This window comes from Hermetia illucens, chromosome 1 (genome assembly GCF_905115235.1).
Source record: "Hermetia illucens chromosome 1, iHerIll2.2.curated.20191125, whole genome shotgun sequence".
Taxonomy (NCBI): Eukaryota; Metazoa; Arthropoda; class Insecta; order Diptera; family Stratiomyidae; genus Hermetia; species Hermetia illucens.
Genome location: NC_051849.1, coordinates 109,886,165 through 109,911,721, shown reverse-complemented (window position 1 = coordinate 109,911,721; position 25,557 = coordinate 109,886,165). Strand labels below are relative to the sequence as shown.

The 25,557-nt window shown below is 42.2% G+C and overlaps 1 protein-coding gene across 1 annotated transcript; it reads right to left on the bottom strand.

The window, feature by feature from the left end:
• Nucleotides 1-337: 337 nt before the first annotated feature.
• On the bottom strand, nt 338-9,549 carry LOC119655240 (serine hydroxymethyltransferase, cytosolic). The gene is given in 5 exon segments (XM_038061028.1): nt 338-651; nt 653-688; nt 690-1,635; nt 1,696-1,895; nt 9,135-9,549. Coding segments are annotated over 5 exon segments (1,608 nt in total). The 5' UTR covers nt 9,339-9,549; the 3' UTR covers nt 338-429.
• Nucleotides 9,550-25,557: the final 16,008 nt, after the last annotated feature.

Here is a 25,557-nt window from a genome sequence, read left to right as displayed (position 1 = left end):
CAACACAAATGTAACTGGAAAAGTTGTAGACTCCTATTTCAATCTGTATTCAAATTTAATAATTTTTTAGAGAAGAATAAGATAGCCTCCAAAATCCTGAATGATCTATGCAGACTAATCCGGACACACCTACTCACCTAAGTAAAATTTCGGAGGGAATCTGAAGTCCTCCAGGGCTGAATTTCAATACTCCTTCTCGTTATTAATTGTAAACTAATTGAAACTTGCAATTTGTGTATCAATATTTCTGAAGTTCGATTACTTGATTCCAAAATTTTTAAAAAATATTTCTTCCACAGAACTGTAATAAACGCTTAACAGTAATCATTTGATAAGCTCCAACAAAACGTTGACTTTTATTCATACATTTTTATTCAGTTTTATATAAAAAGCAAATCAAGTTTTACTTAAAGTAAAATGAACCCAGAATCAATGAGTTGGATATCCAGGCAAGGGGAAATTTTCACTGAAAGCCTCTACTTCTTGGCGTAGTGATTTGATTTTTGCGATAACGTCTGCATTCGTTGAAATCACATTTTTGAAGTCAGGCAGTTTTGGCCCTGATATGGCACTGATTTCCTTTGACAATTTCAATCCGCGATCAATGAAATCAACAACTCTATCGATGTCTTTCTCTACCAAACCTCGCGTTAGTGAGCGCCGGTGTACCAAATCGGATACCCGATGGGATTTAAAGCTGATTTGTCGCCAGGTACAGTATTTTTGTTGCAAGCGATTGAAATTTCCTCAAGGATGTACTCTCCGCGGGCCCCACTTACTCCTGTTGATGTCAAATCCACAAGTACTAAATGAATATCAGTACCGCCCGTTGCAACTTTATATCCCTTAGAGATTAAACCCTCGCAAAGTCGTTGTGCGTTTTTAACGACTTGTTTCTGATACTCAATAAACTCAGGCTGTTGAGCTTGCAGCATGGCTGTTGCGATACCTGCTATTGTGTTGTTGTGGGGTCCGCCCTGCAAGCCAGGAAAAACTGCTTGGTTAATTCGAGATTCTAGATCGTACATAATCTTTTCTCCATTTGGTTTCACTGACCGAACACCTTTTCGGAAAAATATCACGCCGGCCCGTGGTCCTCGGAGTGTTTTATGAGTAGTTGTACTGACAATGTCGGCGTATTCGAATGGGCTGGGTACGATACCAGCTGCAACTAACCCAGCGATATGTGCCATATCAGCAAATAGATAGGATCCGTTGGCATCAGCAATTTTTCTAAATCGCGCATAGTCCAAACAGCGGGAATAACATGAGACTCCGGCAATGATTACGCGAGGCTTAAAGAGTTTTGCATTTGCTTCGAGCTGATCATAATCAATTAATCCACTTGTTGGGTCAACCTTATATGGCATACTCTCGAAAAATATTGATGTTGCTGAGATTTTCTTTGTAGCTGTAAAGAAACCGTGAGTCAAATGGCCGCCATCTGGCAAATCGAGGCCCATAATTCGTCCATGTGGTTCACATATGGCAGTGTAGACAGCAAAATTTGCTGGTGACCCAGAATATGGCTGCACATTCACACCCCATTCCTCAGGATTTAATTTAAAGGTTTCCAGTGCCCGTTTTCGGGCCAAATTCTCAACTTCATCGATGAATTGATTGCCACCGTAGTACCTTGAAAAATTTATGTCCACATTTATTTACGAAAAAAGTCCTGAATTAAAAGAATTTTACCTCTGGCCAGGATATCCTTCCGAATATTTGTTATGGAGACAGGAACTAAGACATTCTAATACAGAAAGCGATGTGAAGTTTTCGCTAGCAATCATTTCTAAACCATGAACTTGCCGAGATTTTTCCTTTCGAATTAGTTCTAGAAGAACCGGATCGCTTTCCGCCAAGGGAACATCTAGTATTTTGCAATATTCAGCCATCTTAAAAACACAAAGAAAATAAATTTCAGTTACAACGCAAGTGATTCTTAATACTTAAAAAAAAAACTGAAAAACTTAGTATTCATTACTTATTTTCCATCTGACGAAAACTACTATTCACAATGAAATGTACAGAACGTCTATGAACAGATTACCAGTTAGATGGGTATATTCCAAAGTAGTTCCGGGTTAAATAACAGTTCTGACGAAATGAAACACGTGCTTACTTCACAATAATATTTTCCGTTTGTAAATGTAGTCATGATTATCTCCAAGTCAAAACTACGCGAGTGATAAGAAAGCTGTTTTGAATCGAATGAAAATTAACTGAAAAATATTTTGCTCTTTCGAAAGATGCTGCATCTATTCAAAATTAAGGAATTGAGTGTGCGATCGGGATGTATTCAGGTATGAACACCATTATCTTGCAGTCTTTTTTCTAAAATCAGTTTTTTTTTGTGTTAAAGAAAACGGAAGTATTTGATATGCTACAGTTCACACAATATTTACATCCTTCAATGAATACAAGAAATAAATGAGATTATAAGGAGGGAATACTTTGAAAAAAATTCCATTCGAAATTCTTATTCCTGATTATATCTTATGTAAGAATGTGTTGATTTTGCATTTCAGCACAATTAAATCGTTATGCCTAAAAAAGGGACGGCGGCCAGCTCTAAGAAAACACAGTTTACTTCAAAACGGCTAAACATAGTGTCGCAAATTTACTGAAAATACACGGTCTGTCTCTCTCCACACATGTGAAACGTACTTTTTTCACAGAATATGGTTTTGGAGCAATCAAATTTTTAATCAGTTTCAGAAGCAACCTAAACAAAAACATTAAGATAATGTACCTACATTGAAGGTCTCAAAATGTATCTCATTCCTACCAATGTTGAAATTAAATTGTGTGCCCCCAAAAACTGTTACAAGCGAACAGGCGGTGCGAATATAGCCATGCGGGGGTATTGTCTGAATCATCATCATCAACGGCGCAACAACCGGTATCCGGTCTAGGCCTGTCTTAATAAGGAACTCCAGACATACCGGTTTTGGGCCGAGGTCCACCAATTCGGTATCCCTAAATCTGTCTGGCGTCCTGACCTACGCCATCGCTCCATCTCAGGCAGGGTCTGCCTCGTCTTCTTTTTCTACTATAGATATTGCGCTTATAGACTTTCCGGGCTGGATCATCTCTCTTCCATACGGATTAAGTGACCCGCCCACCGTAACCTATTTAGCCGGATTTTATCCACACATCTGAATGGTATCGATTAATACTTCACGAGATAGGTCCCAGGATTAACACCGGATAGAAATTAAGTACGTGAGGGATTAAAAAGTAGAAATTTAACTGAGACAGGACTCAACATCAGAAGCTAAACCGAAGAATTTGAAATAAAATAATTCATATTCATTCCTGATGAAGTTAATAATAGTATATTACTATATACCAAATTTTACTGGAAAGGCCCACTTAACTTCATCCTAGAACATGATATTGGAAAGTGAAGGGAATTGTACTGCTATTAAGAAAGTTATTATAATTGAAAGTAGCCTATTTCGTGCGAATTTACTGTAAAATGACTCAGCAGTCAGTATAACATTAAACTGAGTAGCAGAGGCATTAGATTCGTATATGCTATGACGGAGGGAATTGTCGTTTAACAAAATATTCTCACAATTTTTTTATTTCATGGCTTCTATGCTTAATTATAATAAGGGTTTCTGTCAACTGTATTTTATTTACTATATTTTTCTTGAGAATTTGTGTTTTTCATTGATCCCCAAAGGCTTTCAACGGGGTTAGATTCTGGTGAATTACCAACCTTCTTTTTAGCATAGAGCAGAGTCGTGCACAAACGTTAACTGCCTATTTGATAACCATTCGTGTACTGTGAGTAGCATTCTAGTTTCCAACACCTTTATATATTCGTCCTGTCTCATTGCAGTACTTTTGTTGCTAATCATTAACCAGACTATAAACCTGAATGGATGTTTGATCCTTTTTACGACACAATTTTCATTAAATAGTTCCACCAGGTTATCTTCTCACAAAATCTAATTTACCAGTCGATACATATACCTGACTGAATCGTCAGAAAAGCAAACTTGGAAAAGATTGTTGAGTTTGGACTTTGTAAAACTGAAACTATAATAATAATCGTTGGCGCAACAATCCAATTGGATCAGGGCCTTGAAGTGTGTTAGAGTACTTCATTCACCGTAACGGTACACTACAGGATAGTCTGTAGGAGGCAATGTGGCCACCATTGCGCTGAGACTAAATGGCTACCTATTTATTATTAAGTTTAGTTATGTCGTTCCAATCATCAGCAACCCATTTTAAATGTTATTTGTATCAATCGCTCCACTTTTTCATCATCGCAGGGATTATTATTCTGTTAAGGGAAAGTCGCACCGTGTCCTTGAAGAATTATTGTGCCCCTTTTACTAGTTATAGTCTACCTATTGATCATAGTATCTCAAGCAGGCCTGTAACCGTTAGGAACTTTAGTATGTTCCCTACTTCCTGATCTTTCAGCTTTGTATCTGGTATTAAGTGTTCTCCCAGACGCCTCGATCTACTTTGCACAAGTGCCGGAGACTGTCCCGTGTATAGAGGTTTCGTCCTCCTCCTCAACCTGCAGGCAGTGTCCGTAGATATCCCTAGCTTCCCTAAGTGGTAGTTCGGCCGACAATGACCAGTGAGAATTCCCACTATGATTCGGAGGTTCTTTTTGGTGAGGTTTAAGCAATCCTTTGTACGTATGGGTTCATATCTTCCAATAAGCACCCTGGACTGCTCTATTACTGGTAGGCCCGCCCAGTATAGTTCCCTCAACCGTTCCTTTTCATTTCTTAGATTCATAGCCATGAAACTGTTTCCGATTCCACAGAAGGGTTCTGGCCCGTGTAAAGGCGTCCCTGCTATCGCAGGGATAAGAAGTGGTTTCTTTATTGTAAGCTGCCATGAAAAACCCAATTCATTAATGCGGCGTGGAGCTGATCTAATTGATATTGATATGCTGATCTGTCTCATTATGGCCATCAAAGAAGCCTTTCTGTCTTGAATACAAATATCCCTGATTTATTACTCATCTCTAGATGAAGTTAATCTTTTACGAATACACTATCTTTTTTTGGCGTTTTTTTTTTAAATTTTGCATCAACTTTTTGCTTGATTCTTCTATACCGCGGCCACGAAACGTTTGATATCAATGCAATTGAGTTGCCAATACTGGTTATCAATTTTTTTATCTCAGAAATTTTCACGGGATAGATCTAAATTTTTCTTCATGACAAACACCCATAAAATAAAAAATATATGTGCCATACAGAAGTTAATTCAAAGAAATTCCTAATTAATAAATAACTTACCACGGCTTAAAAATCACAAAGCTTAGTTACAATCAACCTAAATAATCTCAAAATCAATTTACCATACGAGAGTCCAAACAACAAATGGACATATGTCATGATTCCGGTTGTTCGATTTTAGCCGACAATTTGGATTCAGACGCATCGCATATGAACATACTGGCTCTGTGATTCCCATCCATCCATACATACTGTTGCGAATAATGAAATTGCAATCAATTGTAAATTACAAGAATAATATGCAGAACATTGCCCCATGATTGAAGTCACCGTATAAAATGAGCGGCGGGTGAATGAGAACATCCATATGTATAGTATATGTAGTACCAGCGGTATTCAAGTACATACATATATATGTGAATGAATGTACGAACAGAAAATCAAGCATAAAAGTTCCTAAATAAGATAAACATTAAATCTTTATACCCGAAGCACTCAGCTTCTAATATTCCAAATTGTTTTATTTTGATTTCATTCTTTATCTTTTAAATAAAAGAAACATCAAATATGTCGTCACAATCTACTAATTGTGCTCTGAGTGGTAGAATTGCCCTTAACAATTGAAAAATAGAAGTAGCTTTAATAAAAAATTAAGACAATCGATGAAAGTTTTGCTATTCTCGGAAAAAAATTATATTCTTGTTTAGCTAGTTAGTTTAGTGGGGAGAATAGCAGTTCTAATCATTTGAGCATTTTATTAAGACCATTGCACTGGCCCCTACAATTTAAAAATCCCTATGGGGCGTTTCGCAGACTTTTGAATCGGACAACATTCTCCAGAGGTAGAGAATGAACCGCTTCTTTGTTAAAAACTTCACTGAAGACTCTTCGTTTGAGATCTGAGGATTCATACGAAGTGCAGAACCGTTTTCTCCTCCCATCCGCACCATATAGCCGAGGCCACAATCCCATTTTTTTCTGTGTAGTATTTGAAGGAGCAGTGTCTCGTTAAAAGCCTTAGAAAGGTTTTCATGTCCCACTTCTTAAGGGACAACACAAATCTCGCTCTAGCCGCCCCGGATTCTGTCGCAAAAATTCTCGCCTGCCGGCAAGAGTTCAAATTTCTCCATTGGGGTGAATCCTTGTATCACCCTTCAGAATAGACTTGACCTTAGATGGCCGGATGCCAAATGGGGGCTGCGGTCTCATCATTGTAGACCCAGAACCTTGTCGACGCCGGCTGTCCGCTTCCTCATTAGAAGTGACCTTCAAGTGCCCTAGCATCCATATCAGCAACGTTCCATCCAGTCACTAAAGTTTTAGCAGCAACTAGTGGCCACTCCAAACAAACTGGCTCGATATATTGTTGCTATTTAGTGGTAATAATTCTGATCCACTGCCACAACAGATTCGCAGACATTCTTCTGTTGCAAATAAAATTCCCAATATATCCGGCTCAGAGAGCTCGGGCCAGTTCCATAATCGGATTTTCCGGGAACACCCCTGTGCTTTTTCCATCTTCCATGAATGACCCACCGGTGAAGATTATTAGGTTTGTAATCTCAAACGACTCGTGGCCTATTTATGTTTGTTGTCCCGTTGTTGATGATGCTGTAAAGGACAAATCTGGAAAGCCATATGAACGCTAGAGATCAAAGCTACCTGATGTTTGCCAAGGAATTTCTAGATGGAAGAATGACTACTTGATTGACTGTCTTTCAAATTATCCCAAGCCTATATGCGTCGTTAGCTGTTTTCCGTTTCACGTCCAAATGTCGGTAAACATATTACTCATTGCTCCAGTATTACTTAGCCAACCAAGCATTTGAATTTACGCCAGCAACTTCAGTTTCGCCCACCAGATTATGCATGCGTACATAAATAGAATTTGTTATGGATGTATACATCCAATGAATCCGCTCCGATGAAAGCCCCAGATCTTACCTATCGCAGTCCTACAGCATACCTCATTAGGGCATTTATAAGCCCCATACGCCCAGAACATCACTCGCCCATAGCCTTTGGTATGGGCAAATCAGCAACAGATCAGATTTTCTCTCTGCGGCGAGCGATGGAAAAACTGTTGAAATATGGACAACAGTTGCACCATGTATTCCTCGACTTTAAAGCGGCCTATGATAACATAGCCAGGGTAAAACACGGCCATGAGAGAATTCGGTATCCCGACGAAACTCATAAGACTGACTAGGCTGACCCTGACCAATGTGAGAGGCCAGATAAAAGCAGCAGGATCACTCTCATCCATTCGACATCAACAAAAGTCTACGATATGGGGATGCGCTATCATGCGTCCTCTTTAACCTGGCCCTCGAGAAAGTGATCCGTGATGCTGAGGTAAATGCAAGAGGTACGATCCCCTTTAAGTCCACCCGGCAAGACAAAGTATATGGTGGCAACATCAGCACCGAAAACTAACCAATCAACAACATCGAACCGCACTGGTCAAACAGGAAGAATAAGGATAGGGGAATACAACTTCGAGAAATTTCTCCTATCTAGGGTCGAAAATCATAACCGATAACAGCTACGATGAGGAAATCCGCGCACGGTTGTTGTCAGCTAACGGAACCTATTTCAGCTTACAGAAACTTTTCCGCTCGAAACGTCCCACCAAAGGGTCAAAACTCTTACTGTACAAGATAATGATCTTGGCAGTCCTCATGCATTCGTCGGAAACTTGAGTTCTTAGCAAGAAGAATTGCGAACTCTTGGCCGCGTTCGAGAGAAGAATCTTCCGAAGAATTTTTTGAGGATGGACGATTCCGTCACTTACATAACGACGAAATCTATGACTGAACCCGTATGGATGAGGATGATCCAGCCCGGAAAGTCTATAAGGGAAATATCTATGGTAAAAAAAGAAGACGAGGCAGACCCTGCCTAAGATGGAGCGATGGCGTAGGTCAGGACGCCAGACAACTTTCAGGGATATCGCATTGGTGGATCTCGGCGTAAAGCCGGGATGTCTGGAGTTCCTTATTAATGATTGTTGATGATGATGATGATAATTTAATCAGTATTGAGTTTATTTCACTAATTGGCGCTTGCATTTTCCCAATGTAAGTGCAAATAATGTGACCGGTTTTTACTCCAAAATCTTACACGAGACAGAATTTTGAACATTTTGATTCAAACGAATGCATTTCCAAGGAGAGTAGTTGGACCGAAAAACTGGAGCGATCCCATTATGAACGAAAAGGGATGATCCACCACACTTAGACTGACCGAGATCTATGGACTCCAAAAAGCTACAAACCTACAAATATTGATAACTGAGGAGTTTGACAATCCCCCCGATGGCTTATCGCCATATATACTAAGCAATCCACATTTAAAATAGCAACTCAACTTGAGATTTCACAATTTTTTTTGGTTGAAGTTATCTCAAGACCCTTTCTTTCCCAATGTTACCTCGGTTAAGGCGTCCATGATTGTCACCTTCTGGGCATGGAAACAACCAAGGGACAAGAGTGACTTGAAATCGACTGGGCAATGGATCTAACGAATCATATAAACAGCGCATCTGATCAGACGTGCTTTCTATCAGAATTTGTAATTCATTGGTAACCATGGCGGACCGGTTCCTAGAAAACAAGGGGTTTGCTCACTATTTCAAACCCAAATTATATTCATCGTGGAACCACCGTGGGCGCGTATGGATAAATTTTCTTATCAGAATATTCCATTTGGATTTTTGAAGCAACATGTCTCGAGTATCGAACCATTTATACTAATTGGAATCAGATCCCAAAAGTCAACCGGCAGCACATTAAATTTCCACTTAATAAAACTTGGCTGGATGGGGTCGCGAGCAAGGAGTTAGCACGAGGTGCGAAATAAACCAATCTAGGACTTCTCACGGACAAAACAATTAGTTTCAAGCCGCATACTTACAGTATGTTTTCCGCGTGTACACAAGTAGAACTGCGACGGGTCAATCGAACACTCACGCGAACTAGCACTGTCTGATCTCGGCAACAAGTTGCCGCGCGGCTTTCTTTCTGCCGCGATTGCTCCAAGCCGAACCCGCTCACCCCCCGCGAAAGTACTCAACGGCGACTTCCGCAGCAGCCCACAGATGGCATGACCGCGTTGCATTTTCGGAGGTTATGAGCCTTCAATCGATGGAAGGTGTGTTGATCGTTTCTTGGAGGTCTCACCTTAAACTTGCGCTTGCGGCGGACAACAAATCACTATCGCGGACCTGCTGTCCAAAATTAGATTGGGTGAGACAGGCCTATGTCGACGCAAAATAACTTTCCAGAGCAACAAATCCCGATAACCTCTGACCGGTGGAGATATTGACATCCGGCAGTTGGAGCATGTCGCTATATGTGTATATAAATCCATTAGAGCAACTGCGTTCGCCGAATCCGAATAACTTTTCTAATAATGCGCTTACAGTGCTCTAGTGTTCAGGACGCTTGAAATTAGCAGTAAATATCTCGCAATTTTAATTGCCAGAAAGTGGAAGACGTTTCCACAAACTGTCATTTGGTCTGACGCTCAGCTATGAGTGAAGTCGCATGTACAGTGAAACACAAAACAAATGAATCACTTCGTATTTACCAAACTGCACGTTTATTAAGTTCATCTAATTTCATGGGAGGGTAGCATGTATTTACACATGTCATCGATTATAACGACTACGCATCTGATTAGCTAAATGTGAAAATGCCAAAGAATCCATTAGAAGGAATGTCCGTCTGTATGTATATATATGTTGATCCTAGCTTGAATATGTGTGGAAAATCAGTTTACAAATAGTATACAGATACAAATGTAATTTTTTAAAAACTTATAAGTAATTTTCTCTACGAAGAAGAGGTTCTGTACAAAATAAAACAGTGGGGCATTAGTGTAACACACTACCGACACTTTTATCTTGAGCAATATGACTTAATTTATTGCTCGCGGTAGTTTGGCAGTGTTCGTCGACGATCCTGTTAAATATATACTTAATATAACCAAGTGTCGTTAATAATATTAATATATAACATAACCTAACCCTGAATAATTGAAAAACGACAGCTGTGTCTAAGCTTGCAACATGTGTAGTGCCTGTTCAAATAGGTTCCGACACAATTGTGTTTGCAAGTGTAACCACAAAATTTAAGGCAATATATTTGTGTTTGATTAACTAACTTTTTTCGAAGTATCGCTGGCATCATAGGCAACAGTCTGCCATTTTCGTTCGTTTGGGGTGTCATCGTAAATCGGACCGTTGTGTTGCCGCACACTGTTAGCTCGCCGGGAAATAAGACAAAATCAATAACCATAGCAACTAGCGAACTTAATTAATACAGGAAATGTTTGGACCCTCAAATTATAATTGCTTCTATGATTTTGTTTTTTTCCGGAACCATATAGTGCTGACTTCATTCAACATTTTACTCGGTTTTGTGCCGAGGTCCACCAATTCGATATCCCTAAAAGCTGTCTGGCGTCCTGACCTACGCCATCGCTCCATCTTAGGCAGGGTCTGCCTCGTCTTCCTTTCCTACCATAGATATTTCCCTTATAGACTTTCCGGGTGGGATCATCCTCATCCATACGGATTAAGTGACCCGCCCACCGTAACATATTGAGCCTATTTTATTCATAACCGGACGGTCATGGTATCGCTCACAGATTTCGTCATTGTGTAGGCTACGGAATCGTCCATCCTCATGTAGGGGGCCAAAAATTTTTCGGAGGATTCTTCTCTCGAACGCGGCCAAGAGTTTGCAATTTTTCTTGCTAAGAACCCAAGTTTCCGAGGAATACATGAGGACTGGCAAGATCATAGTCTTGTACAGTAAGAACTTTGTCCCTATGGTGAGACGTTTCGAGCGGAACAGTCCTTTGTAAGCTGAAATAGGCTCTGTTGGCTGACAACAACCGTGCGCGGATTTCATCATCGTAGCTGTTATCGGTTGTGATTTTCGACCCTAGATAGGAGAAATTGTCAACGGTCTCAAAGTTGTATTCTCCTATCCTTTTTCTTCTTCGTGTTTGACCAGTGCGGTTTGATGTTGTTGGTTGATTCGTCTTCGGTGCAGACGTTGCCATCATATATTTTGTCTTGCCTTCATTGATGTGCAGCCCAAGATCTCGCGCCGCCTGCTCGATCTGGATGAAGGCAATTTGTACGTCTCGGGTGGTTCTTCCCATGATGTCGATATCGTCAGTATAGGCCAGTAGTTGGGTGGACTTGAAGAGGATCGTACCTCTTGCATTTACCTCAGCATCACGGATCACTTTCTCGAGGGCCAGGTTAAAGAGGACGCATGATGGGCCAATGATGTTCTGGGCGTATGGGACTATCCGGCCTAGCAAGATAGTGGAGAATATCTTATAGATAGTACTCAGCAACGTGATACCTCTATAATTGCTGCACTGTATGATATCTCCCTTTTTATGTATGAGACAGATACTGCCTCGTTGCCAATCGTCAGGCATTGATTCGCTGTCCCACACCTTGAGCACAAGTTGATGAACCACTTGGTGTAACTGGTCGCCTCGATATTTAACCAATTCGGCTGTAATTCCATCAGCTCCTGGCGACTTATGATTTTTTAGCCGATGAATTGAACGGACTTTCTCCTAAACTTGGCGGTGGCAGTATTTTTTTGCAACTCGCCGATGTTGTGGTTGCTCAGTAGCTCATTAGAGTACTCAACCCATCGCTCTAATATGCCCATTCTGTCGAAAATCAGATTTCCCTCTTTGTCTCGGCAGGATGAGCATCGAGGTGTATAAGGCTTCATCCTAGTGACTTGCTGGTAAAACTTCCGCGCCTGGTGCGGTTGCTCCCTGTACTTTTCTAGTTCACAGACTTGCTGGTTCTCCCAGGCTTCCTTTTTCCGTCTGTGAAGTCGCTTCTTCGCTCGACGGAGTTCGTGATAAGTCTCTGCGCGTGCTCGCGTTCTTTGAGAATGCAACATTACTCGGTATGCGGCATTCTTCCGTTCCGTTGTTAGCTTACATTCATCGTCAATCCAGCCGTTCCGACTCCTTTTGCGGCTGGGGCCAAGTATGTTTGTGGCCGTATCCATGATAGCGTTCTTTAGGTGATTGTAAAGATCATTTGTTGATGCTTCATCTCCAGGTCCTCTGTTGACGGCAGTTATTGCGGCATCCATCTCCCTCTTATAGGTGTCGCGGAAGGTTGTGTTGTGGATGGCTTCAGTGTTCACTCTCACCTGATTGTCAGAGAGGATTCTGGGTGGTATTGCTACTCGAACTCGGAGCACCACGCCAACGAGATAGTGATCCGCGTCTATATTGGGCCCCCTATATTTTCTGACATTCATCAAGGCTGAGATTAACACTCGTTCTACTGCCTCGTAGAAGGTATCCTTCCCCGACTCTGCATTCTCCTCTGTAGGGGCGTAAACGTTAATGAGGCTTATATTTCTAGACTTGCCTTGCAAGCGCGGAGTGCATAGCCGTTCGCTTATGTTTTAAAAGCCGATAACAGCAGGTTTCATTTTTTGGATGACTAGGAAACCTACTCCGAGCACATGGTTTACTGGATGACCGCTATAATATATGGTGTAGCGGTTCTTCTCCAGGAAACCGGTCCCTGTCCATCGCATCTCTTGTAACGTTGTTATATCAGCCCTATATTGAGACAGGGTATCGGCTAGCTGCTCATCAGCTTTATCTCTGTAGAGGGAGCGCACGTTCCATGAGAAAATGCGGAAATCGTTAATCCGTTGTCGTTGCCGGGTCCGTCGTTTTAAAGTCGATCCTGTCCGAGGCTCCTTTCGTGGCTCCGTAACATCGGTTTTCCGTGCAGGTTTGTCAGCCCTACCCAACCCCCAACCTGGAGGACCAGTTGGTACAGTTTGTCCCGTTTTTAGGCAGCTTTTCGTTACGAAAGAGCTCCCAACGGTCACTACGTGGAGGTGGAGATAGGGTTTGGTAGTAGAGCTGTTGGTGTTGGTTCAGCAGGCATTTCCCAGGTTTTATGCTCCATCGTGGGTACCAATCCACGTTTCGCCCTGGGACCTATACTACCCTTTGACCACCAAATGACATACAAATATCTAAGATTTAAATTTGACAATTTTCCATTGTTTATTATACAGGGTACGGCAGCATAACTTCCTTTTTTAAAATGCGCGCCGCTCAGTTATTTGATGTCATAGCGGAGCTATAGTGGTCTCGTTCAAGAGGGGATACTGTAAAGTTTTTGTCCCGACATGGTTCAGTTGCTATCATGCGTTGGAATAGTGAGGAGCGTGCCTTTGCCGTTGAGGTTTACTTTTCAAGCGGATGTTCGGTTATTGCAACACAGCGTACATTTCGGAATCGCTTTAATTTAGCCCCGTTGGCTCCCGTCTCAGACCGCAAATCAATTGTTACATGGGTCACTACATTCAGACAAACTGCAAGTGCGACAAAAGGAAGAACTGGAGTCCCTCGGCCCGTTAGATCACCTGAGAACATTGAAGCAGTGAGAGCGTCAATGTTGCGATCGCCACGGCGTTCTGCGCGCAAACGCGTTCTGCGTTCTGTGAGAAGAATTCTTCGTGATCTTCATTTTCAACCCAGCAAGATGGCGATAGTGCAGGAACTTTCAGAACGTGACTTCAATTCTCGGATGAATGCGTGTGAGCTTCTTCTTGATGTCGTCCCCGAGGGTGCTATTGTTTTTTTAGCGATGAAGCCCATTTTCATTTGTGTGGGTCGGTTAACAAACAAAACATGCGCTACTAGGCTGACACCAACGCTCGAGAATTGTATCAAAAGCCTTTGCATTCACCCAAAGTCACAGTGTCACAATGTGGTGTGCAATTTCCTCAGCTGGAATTATTGGTCCCTGGTTTCTTGAGGAAAATGAGGTTACAGTGACAGTGAATTCGGGCCGGTATGTAAACATGCTACAGAATTTTTTTTTCCCATGGCAAGAAAATTTGGAATTGGTGGACACTTGGTTCCAACAAGACGGTGCAACAGCACACACTTCAAGAGCATCGATGGCTGTTTTGAGGGAACACTTTCCAGAGCGCCTTATCTCAATTAGAGGCGATTTGGAACGGCCGGCACGCTCTCCCGATCTGTCCCCTTGTGATTTTTTTCTATGGGGTTTTTTGAAATCCCGTGTTTATGTGAACCGTCCAAGAATCCTACAAGATTTGAAGACCAACATCCAAGAAGAAATTGCCAACATAACACCTGCTATGGTTTACGCAATGTATGGAGAATGGGGGACGTCACCTAACAGATTTGATCTTGAAAACAATGTAAATAAAAACTTTAGACATGTACCTACATTATAAAAAATAAATAAATATTTTCCGATGCATACAATAGTTTTTATTGAGTTTTGAAAAAAGGAAGTTATGCTGCCGCACCCTGTATTTTAGTGGAAGAAAAACACGATCTCAAAGTTGAACAAAACGATTTGATTTTGGCTTATTATCTATGCATGTATAAATCAAACAGAAGTGTTTTGAGAATTTTAATTCCGCCATTTATTTTATGAAAAACATTTTTTCAGTAGTGCTGTAGGATTACGTAATAAATCTGGGTAATTTCGAATTATCAAACTTGATGTAATGGGATTTATCCATTAGCTAGCAAAACAATTGCGTATTCTGCACTGGATCGTTATTGTTGAAAAATTCCAGAATTAGCGTGTCGAATTTTCCGAGTGCAGTAGATAAATCTATTATATTGTGGCGCAGCGGGGTTAACAACATTCGAAATTTATTTCAAATGTTGTTAATTTGATTGACAGTGGCCACCACCCGAGTTCCCCGTAGCGGAGTAGGCCGTGATTTAGAAAATAACAATTGATTTTAAAAAAATGATCGTGATGTTTTTAAATTAAGAAAAGAGATGAAAAAGTTTTGAATTACGAATACAATTTTAATTGAAATAATTTTTAATTTTAGTGTAATGAAATAAAAATAAATACTACAGAGTTAAATTATTTAATATTTAATTTAATGTTGTAAAATAAAAATAAATACAAGTTTGTAGCCTTTATAAAAGGGCTTTGCGAAATTTAGAAGCGTAGTACGATCGAAGGCATATTTATCGCTACCAAGGTTTTGATGGCTAACTTTACATACAGCATTATGCCTGGTGATGTATTGCACCGGTGCCATAACAGTACAGCCAGAAATGAGATGGTCCAACGTCTCTAACGCCGAACCACACATTCTGCACTGGTCGTTCTCCACCCGTTCTTTAATGATGAGCTTTTTATAAGCTTGGGTGGCGACAACGCCATCCTGAATGGCACATATGGACCCCTCCGTCTCAGCAAAGAGCTCTCCAGCACACAGTCATCTGTTCGACAAATGCAAATCGACAAATGGCGACCAAAAACAATTCACGTGTTTACCGTGCATTACCTTCGACTTCCATTCATCGATCCGTTCTTAGACCGACTTCACCCCACTCAGAGGATTGAAAGATCGATTCTACAAGTTAAGTGGAGTCAGTCCACAATCTGCCTTACAGACAGCCTCATGCAAGGGACTCACCTGCTGTTTTCTGTAAAAATAAGCCCCAGTGAGTCGACTTGGCGATGATGTTCTGCCGCCACATCAACCACGCCCCTACCTCCGATGTCACGAGGCAGATTCATCGCTCCACGGCAGACTTTGGGCGATGCATTTGGAATTTGGACATAGTTGTCCGTATCCGCCGCTGGACGTTTCCCAGATCGGTCTTCGTCCACGGCAATATTCCAAATGCATAAGCCAGTGAAAGAATAGTGAATACATTCAATGCGCTTATTATTTTATTCTTACCTGAGAGATGCGATTTCAGTAGGAGCTTTTTACGTCGCAGGAATTCGGACAGCAGAGCATCCTTCAGATCATCAACTGCAGCATGGGTTTCTTGCAGAATTCCTAGGTATTTGTAGAAGTTTGTCTCGGTGATAGCTCCGATGTGGAAGTCACCAATGCTATGTACGGCATGACGACCTTTGGGGATTGCTTGGATTCGACACTTGTCTAATCCAAACTCCATTCGAATATCACCGCTGAACATGTCTACAAATTTCTAAAATGATCGTCAGTACCAGTATACAGCTGGATGTCATCTAAGTACATCAAGTGTGTCAGTTCGCACTTAGCACGTAGGCCATATTTAATTATAAAAACCATGCCCTCTAGCATCATTCAGTAGCCACGAAAGGGGGTTCAGTGTCATGCAAAACCAAAGGGAACTCAACGAAGCCTCTTGGAAAATGCTTGTCTGTATAGGATAGGTTTTGAGGTATTAGCACCCTCAGATGTACGCACTGATAATGTGGTATGCCACCCTTCCATGACTGTCGCCAAAAACTTTATTAGTTTCGGATCAATGCGATACAGACATAGGACATCGATTAGCCAGATATGTGGGACGCTTGGAAGCTTTGGTATGATCGATATAGCAACTAAAGAGATTTCTTTGGCCTCTAGTTGCTTGTCCTACAACTACCGAATTGATAACGGGTTGCTCTTTGCAACTACTTGACCCAACTCGGCAGCTCTTCAGCTCCTCGGACAGAATGTTTTTGGTCTCGAGATGCGCATTGACCCTTTCACTAATAATAGACGTTATGAATTTGTAGAGGGTTGGTAAGTAAGTAATCGGTCCTGTGTCTACGGGGTCCTGCACGTTGTCCTTCTTAGAGATAAGCTAGGTAATCCCCGTAATGAGGAAGGGTGGAATTCCTCCGGCCGACTCATGACCTCATTTATACTGTGTGCCAACCGACTGTGTATGCTGGTAAATTTTTGACACCAAAAATTCTACACCCGATCCAGACCTGGGCCCCTCCAGTTCTTCAAGCTGTTTATGGCTCGGCGAACTTGCTCTTCGGTAACATCCGTAAAATTCATGCCAGGCGTATTGGCATGGCGGGTGCCTTCGGCGGTGATCCACTCAGCATGTTCAGCATGTTGGGGCGGGTAATCCCCAAAGTCCACCCCAGTATTCTTTCGCTTCCGTTATCGAAAACTGCACTGTCTGGACGCTCTGTTGGGATTCGTTGAGTGATCTGAAAAACCTCCGCTAGTTCTTCGCGTATGTTGCATTCTGGAAGCGTCTGGAGTGACTTTCGCAATACCATGGTGACCGACTGCATATGACAGAAAGTTTCTGTTTTAGTTTCTCCAGAATTTCAACTACGGGTGTCTCATTGGGGATGGTATAGTTTCTGTAAACCCTCTGCACTTTATTTCTCACCCGTCTGCTGGCATTGCCAGTGCTGATCTGAATCAGTCTAGCAATGTCCTGCCTTAGTGAGTCCCGCCGACGTTCCAGACGAATTTTCCATGGTGGATCTCTTCGTTCTCTCAAACCAATAACACGAAAGCGAATCTTCTGACCATGCAATCTGACAGCCTTAACTGCACCACAATACACAAGTGATTGTAGTTGCAGCAGCGATATATCAGAACATAGTCGAAATGAAATCTCGTCATTGATTTGAGATAGAATTCTCGGAGTTGCTGGAGATACATAGAGCCTGGGAATACCTGGTCTATGCAAAGGATCCATTTTCGAGAATTCTGTACACGCTCTTTGGAATTCGTCCCGAACCTCAGCTGGACGGTGGAGAAGAGTGCTTCTGCGAGTACTGATACTGTTGCCTGCAGTGCGGTGTGGTGTTTTTGATGTTGCCGCCTCTGCCCCATCGACTCTCGGTCATCAGTTTTCCCGATAGGCTCAAGTCGAATGCTCCCTGATGATGGCCGGGATTGTGTCACTGCGAATTATAAAGCGGCATTAGTCTTCGACTCGCTCCACAGTCATGCACGTGAATTGGGGGAAACGCTCGACGAATCTCTTGTGTAACAAGGGGCGGTAGATGTTGTACTCGTCCCCGCCGTTATTTCGTAGTAAGAGCGGATGATGAAGAAGTTCATTTCTTCAGTCCACTTCATCCGCTGCCTACGCGGACCTGCTTAAGTGGTCGCCACAGATTGTGGTGAAACAACTGCATCAGGCGGAGCAATGCGCCTGGTCGTCGTAGCGCCTAGACGTCGAACCGCCCCACGACTAGCGTTTCGACGCCGTGTTGTCCATTACGGGAGCCCCACCCAGTCACCAAGTCAGACGATTCCCGCCGGTCATCCGTACCGGACCTCAAATTTCTTCTTCTTCTCATATATGGATTTGCATTTAACTGCCAGGTGTGGGGATAGCTTCCTCAGTGAGCAATCTGCAAGACTGTAAAGTTCCTTCACTTTCCTCACCTATCACCTGAGACGCTGTGGTGGCGTACAGTCATTCAGACTGAAGCTATCCATCCCTCCTCCTTTCACAACCGGGCTTAGGACCGGCTATTATTAACTTTGTTTGAGCAGATATCGTAACGAGAAGTTTTTTGAGGTCTAGATACCAAGTGATACCGTGATTTGTTCCCGATTTTTAGTTTTGGTAGTTTCTGAGAACGCCCGTCCCCCTTTGCAACCAATGTCAAAATTAATATGTGCTTCGAAAATTACTAACCGGGACCTTTCATTTGATATCCCATAGGGATATGTTCAAAAAGGAGCTACACAAAAGGGAGGTAATGGAGCAAAAAGGAATTGAAGGATCACATACAGGACATTTTGAGATTTATTCTTCCAGAAGTCTGCGAATAACTTATAGGGTGAATGGAGATAAAGTCTTCTCACAGTTCTTAAAACTAATGGTCACCGCACAAAATGCTAGTATATTCATTTGTTTTTTTTTTTCCTAATAATAATAATAATCTGTGGCACAACAATTCATATTGGATCAGGGCCTTGAAGTGTGTTAGAGCACTTCATCCAAGACCGTAACGGTACACTACAGAACACTGTAGGAGGCAATGTGGCCAGCATTACGCTCGCCCGAGATTATAACCCTGATTTGACTCAGGTATTCATTCACAGCTGAGTCGACTGGTATCCGACGTCAAATCATGATACAAATCTCATTGCCGCCAGCGAGATTTGAACCGCGACCTTCCGTACAACGGCCTTGTGCTCTAACCACTCAGCTATCCGGACACTAAAAAAATTAATAAAATAGTAATAAAAAAAAATAAAACGTTGGAGACGTTGGACCATCTCATTTCTGGCTGTACTGTTATGGCACCGGTGCAATACATCACCAGACATAATGCTGTATGTAAGGTTAGCCATCAAAACCTTGCATTCAAGTAAAAGCTGATCACGGGAACATGTCCGGTTTACCGATATGAGCCGCAAGCAGTACTTGATAGTTCTGCTTACAGCATGTATTGAGACCGGCAAGTTCTGACTGATCGCCACACTCTACACAACAAGCGTGACGTACTGTTAGTTGACAAGACGGGTCGCTCCGCGTATATTATTGATGTTGCTATCCCTCATAATAGCAAAATTGAACGGAAATACGTGGAGAAGAAGGTGAACTATGAGCCATTGGCTCGTGAAATCAAAGAAATTTGGCGTCTCGAGCGGGTGGTTATAGTTCCCATAATATTGTCAGCTACAGGTATTGTACATAAAATCACGGCTTCCCTTGATGCCCTCGGACTTTCACACAGTCTGGTTCAAGCCATGCAGAAGTACATCATTCTGCATACGTGCTCGATGTTTCGGGGAGTTCTCGACGGATTCTCCCATTGACCTACCATCGGCCACGACCACCAGCGCCCCTTTAGTTTTGAGCAGGTAGGATCGTCCGAGCCTACATGCTTGGCACTTAGTGCTAGTATTAGGTAAAATCCGGCATCTGCCGAGATTGTGATAACTCGGAAATAAAAATTAATAAAATAGTAATAACGGTAGAAAACGAGTGTAAAAAATTGTTTTTAAGGGTTTTGTGCAAAACAAAACGCTATTAAAATCATTTCACTATCTGTCTGTCTGCCTGTTACACGCACTTTTGTCCAAAGCGGCTACACCGATTCAAACGGATGTTGATGTTGATGTTGATTTGCGAACTATGAAGTGCACATGCAGTGAGTGACATAAATTTAAGTGGAGTTTGAAGGGGGCTCTCCACGCTTGCAAAGGGAGTCTCGATCAGTACTTTCACAAGCAGAGTTTAGTTTTTGGGTAACTTACAGAATGAGTGAGTGAGGGATCAAAATGGGCGCAAATAAGATGAGACAGGATTCATTTTCGGAAACTACCCAATCAAAAAATCTGAAAAAAATCAGTTTGGTGTGCTTATATCAAATCTAGCTCTCGAAACATGATCCATTTCGATATCTGCTTAAATAAACTTACTAACAATATATCACCTCTATCTGAAATCGACTGAAAAGCCGCCCTTAAAGTCATCCTAGGAGTACCAACAACTGCGAAGATGTTAGCATCGCGCATAATTCCACCAAGTTTTGTGGAAATCTGGCTATTGGGGTCAAAGTTATAGCAGTCTAAACTTATCAATTTCGCGCAAATAATTGACATTCGAAAAAAAAATTTAAAGTTCCATTTATGAATAATCTGTGTGTGTAATATAAAACCTTATTAGAATCGACTTAATATCTATCGGTATGACTGACTGTCATACTGGATTTAATGCAAAGGCAATTATTAATAATTAATTTAATAATTTTAATTTTGATAATAATTATACCTTTACATACAGCAAGTGGCGTCATTTTCTGTTAGGCCTAAGGGGGGTGCTCTGGATACATGTGAAAGGGTGGTGTAAAAGTTTTTTTTCATTGAATATGATCATTTGGGATATCAAATGAGAGGGTTTGATTAGTACTTCAAAGTTGAACTTATTTCAGATATTATAAAAAACGTAGGAGATTAAGGGGTCAATATTTATGCCTTAAAAAGTGTAATAGGTCTCGCTCTCAGAACCTATCCAACTTAAAAATATAGTCTTATTTTATACTACCATATTTTATAAATTTATCACAAAACCCCCCTTAAGCTTATCCTAGAGGTATAAAATTTGGTACCATTATAAGCAATAACGTAATACACAACTCTGAAGAAAATACACCTATTTTTAACGAAGTTGTGGCGCGGCAGGATTCGCGGCATTCGAAATTTATTTCGAATGTCGCGAATACCAGCGGACAGATGACGTCACCGGCGCTCTCCACTCAGTTCAGACCTCGCTACAAGAGTGAAGAACAGAGTAGGTGATGAGAAACGTCAGATAAAAAAAATAATAATAATAAGAAAAAAGACAGTTCGCAGTCATTGGGAGAAGGACGAGTTTCGTGCAGAAAGAAAACAGTTACAGACGGAAATCAGTATAATTTCTAATATCTCGGAGTTATAATAAGAGTACTTTTGAAGTAATAAAAACTTGTTGTTTCCTTCATCAGTGCAAACAAGTTTGCACTGAACACTGAGCAAGTGGTTCCCGAAATATCGGTATTTGCAAGAATGAATACCCACACCAACGAAAAAGAAACAACAAGTTTTTATTACTTCAATTAATTAAGCCATGCCATGAGGACGGCTCCTTGTTCCGGTATTCCTTGCACTATCATGCCCTTCGCACCCTAGCCCTCTCCAATTCCGCCCTGAAGATTGGACACAGTCCCGAGCCCGCAGTGTGTGCGACGCTCTCACCAGACGCGCCACGATCTCTGCAGAGAACGCAACTCTCGATTTCATTGGTCTTCGCTTGATGATCCACTTGGCCGCATCTGCGGCCTGCTGTCCTCCTGTCCGGACCCTTGTTTTCCGTATGGAAGACACCTCTGCTCCGCTGTCTCTGGGTTTTATCCTGTAGCGGATTTCACTAACGACTTCCGCAAATGTCTTGCCTTCCGTCGGCTTAATGAGCAGAGCCGACGGTCTAGTCCTTCTTCGCTTCCTCATCTTTTCTGCTCCTGCCTTTTGGTTGGCAGCCTCTTTTCCTTTGGGCAGACGTGTCTCTGGCGGCGGAGTTAATTGTTTCTTTTTTCCTTCTTCGCCTTATTTTTTTTTGGGCCCTGGAAACTACTTGGATAAAGTCTCCTTCGGGCACGTGGTCCTCTTTCCGCTTTTTCCCCAGTTCGCTTTCCAGTGGGCTATCTGCGGTCCGTTTGACGCAAGCAGCGTTCTCAGCGGGGAGTGCGGCTGTTTCTGCTCTCCACGTTCGCCTATAGAAGGAGATGTGGTCCAATAGTTCCTCCAGTTCCATCAGGCCGTTTTGACGCCTTTGCTGACGTTCCTCTGGAGGAACGTTGGCGACCGCGGTTCGCTTCCGAATCCATCTGCTCAGGACTAGCGATTCTGACTGACTTTACTTCCGGAACAGAGGCACTGAAGGTCTTGAAGTTGCCATCTCCGCCATTTGATAAGGCTTCCTCTTTATTTGGGCGCCCCGGTGTCACATCGGGTATGTCAGCTCTCGCTGCCTCTTTCGCTGATCGCTGTGGTGAACGACGCATTTTTGTGCTGCGCCCAAACGCACTCAGCTCTTCTTCCTTCTCTGTTGTTGCGTCGATTTTTTTTATTAATGTATGTTTATTTTCCATGAAAAGTTACCAGGTTACTTTCCCATACCATGAAGATTTTTGAACGCTGCGCGGTTACTCATGGAGAAACACTGTGAGAAACACCGCGCTCTGTACATTGCATTTCTGGATCTAGAGAAAGCGTTCGACCGTGTGCTATATGAACTAATCTGGTATGCTTTACGACAACACTTAGTGACGGAAGAACTCGTGCGCAGGGTTCAATTGCTCTACCACGATCTGGGAAGTAAAGTTCGAAATGTGGTGGGCGTATCAAAACCGTTTCGTGTCTCTGTTGGTGCGCACGTGTTCAAGCGCCCTCTCACAACTCCCCGTTGTTCTTGTTATGGACACCGTCACATGGGACATCCAACGTCCGGCACCATATGCACTGCTTTATACAGATGATGTTTTCCTAGCCTCACATAGCAAAAATGATCTCGAGCAACTTGTTCAGAAATGGAATGATCGGCTCTTGCAACACAGACCGATCCCCATGAAACAGGCACAATCACTGTCCGCGGCAGTGACCTGCCCTGAACTAAGCGATTTAAATATCTTTAGTCAACGCCATCACCCAATGGAGAATTGCGTTATGAAATTGCTTCACGCATTAACGCAACCTGGATGGTTCCACAACGAGTGTTCTTTGTGTTCGATGTATCAACAAACGCCTTAAATCTAAAATTTACCGCAATGTCGTTCATGCTGTCGCTCTCAATGGTTCTGAGTGTTGGCCGATTATAAAAGACAATGAACAGCGTCTTACGGTAATGGAGACGAAGATGTTGCGTTGAACTAGTAGCATGACATGTTTTGATCACATCCGAAATGAGGATATCCGCGATCGATATGGGGTTGCACCGATCGTGTAAAAATCGCGAGTGAGGCATCTTCGATGGTATGGCCACGTAATTCACTTGCCTAGATTGGTCTGCACATCGAAGTCGATGGTAAACCACCAAAAAGGCGGCCACAACAACGACCGGATTAGAGTAGTCAAAGAAGAATTCGAGTATATGATAAAAATGGGATGCTATCGTCCAACCAACAGCCCGCGGGCTAACAGCCTTCTACATCTCACCTTAAAAGAGACGAAACGTGGAGACTGTGCGGGGATTTTCGTAGACTGGACGCTATAACGGTCCCGGACCGTTACCCCATATCCAGGGCTAAATGAAAAACGCATTTTCTCTAAGATCAATTTTCACAGAACCTCCCACAAAACACCAATCGCAGATGCGAATGTGCCAAAAACCGCGATAATAACGCCATTGGACTGTTTGACAGCCCAAATATTGCAATGTTCAATGGATGAAGTGTTCCGAGGGTTGAATTTTTCAGTATGTTACGTCAACGATATCCTGGTAGCCAACTATGGACTTGTTTGGAATGTCACGGCTGTATAAAGCTGCATGACGAAAGCCATACTATCTTTCACAAGAAAGGCGTCATCCGCCACTCTATTGAACAACACAATCAGGAGATCGTGCCTTCCTAATCTAGTGCAAGCACGACTGAAAACCTCCATATACACTTAGAAGTTGGGTAAGGAAATAGTCAATCAGGCACACATCTAAATTGACGATGAACCTTGCAGTTCATCTGATTCTTCGTTCATTTTGCCAAGAGATTTGCCACTCGGTGTGTGTTGATGTGACAGGCAAGCACCCCTCTTAGACCTTCGCTCTTGCGACTGTAGATGTCTTTACGTTCCTTAACAAGGAGGGCAACGGGGATCACCTCTGCTATAAGCAGACGCCACTCACAAAGCTCCCAGTCTCTACACTTGGGTAAGGCGCTTACGACGTATCTCTTTGTCAAGAGCACCAGCCGATAACTACGCACCGTAGAACAGAACAGGCTGTATTGTTCCCATAAAAAGGCACCTCCTTGTAGATATAAAGCACCTAACAATCATAAATAGCCAACGCTATGCCAAGACTCCAGCTGCAGCCCTGTCCGTTACTGCTTTGAATTGCTCGAAGAAGCCCATCTTCGAGTCTTGCGTTAAACAAATATATGTTACCGCTGGTTTTGACTCTATAGTTAACTGGCCGATCGTTATTAGACGCAGAGTCGGGATTCTCTATCTGGTCAAGATGACTACTTCTGGTTTTTTTTCAGTGCCAAGCTGAAACCATGAACAGTCATCGACTCGCTTTCCAGTCGCATCAATATGCCAAGTCTGCTTTGCGCCCATTGAACAGTTTTTTGAATAAATATTTATTATTTGATTCCAAACATACACTGAAAGCTTCAAATAAATTTCAAATCTTAAAAACTAGTAAATTATTTAAATAATTCCATGCCAACGCTAGAAATTATATGTTTTAGCATAAATTAAGTTGAAGCGGAAATTTGCGTGCTGTGGTGGTGTGCGTGGTGAACAATATTAATTAATTAAAAAAAGAGCAACATTTTTTGAATTGACATCTTTTAGCCGCTTGAATTTCTCTTAGCCATTTTGTTGGGGTGAATCTTCAGGCTGGCTAAGTGTTTATTAGCGAAATACTCAATTTCTTCCACTATTGTCCTGGTCTCCAAGTCTTTATGGAGATCAACGTACCGGAAATACCAGGGAGTGCCGGATCACATCTCAGAATTTTAGACTGCGACCGATGAAGTAGATTAATGGTGGTTAGCCAGAACCCTATAGTTGAATTCCATAAGTCCAAATACGCTAAAGTACCGTTTTGTAGATCAACAAATTACAGTTCAAAGAGAACGGTAAGAGCATCCATAAAAAATGTTTGAATTGAAGTGTGAGTTGTTGATCATTCACCTCTATGTACCGTTTCCAGTTGAGCCTCCTATCGAGGTGTATCCCCGTTTGCGATATAACAATGTTGTTGATCTTCACTTAAGGAGCAAAATAAAAGTTGACATGGTTCTCCGAGCTCGAATAATAACACCACCCAGAATCCCCTCTGACAATCAGGT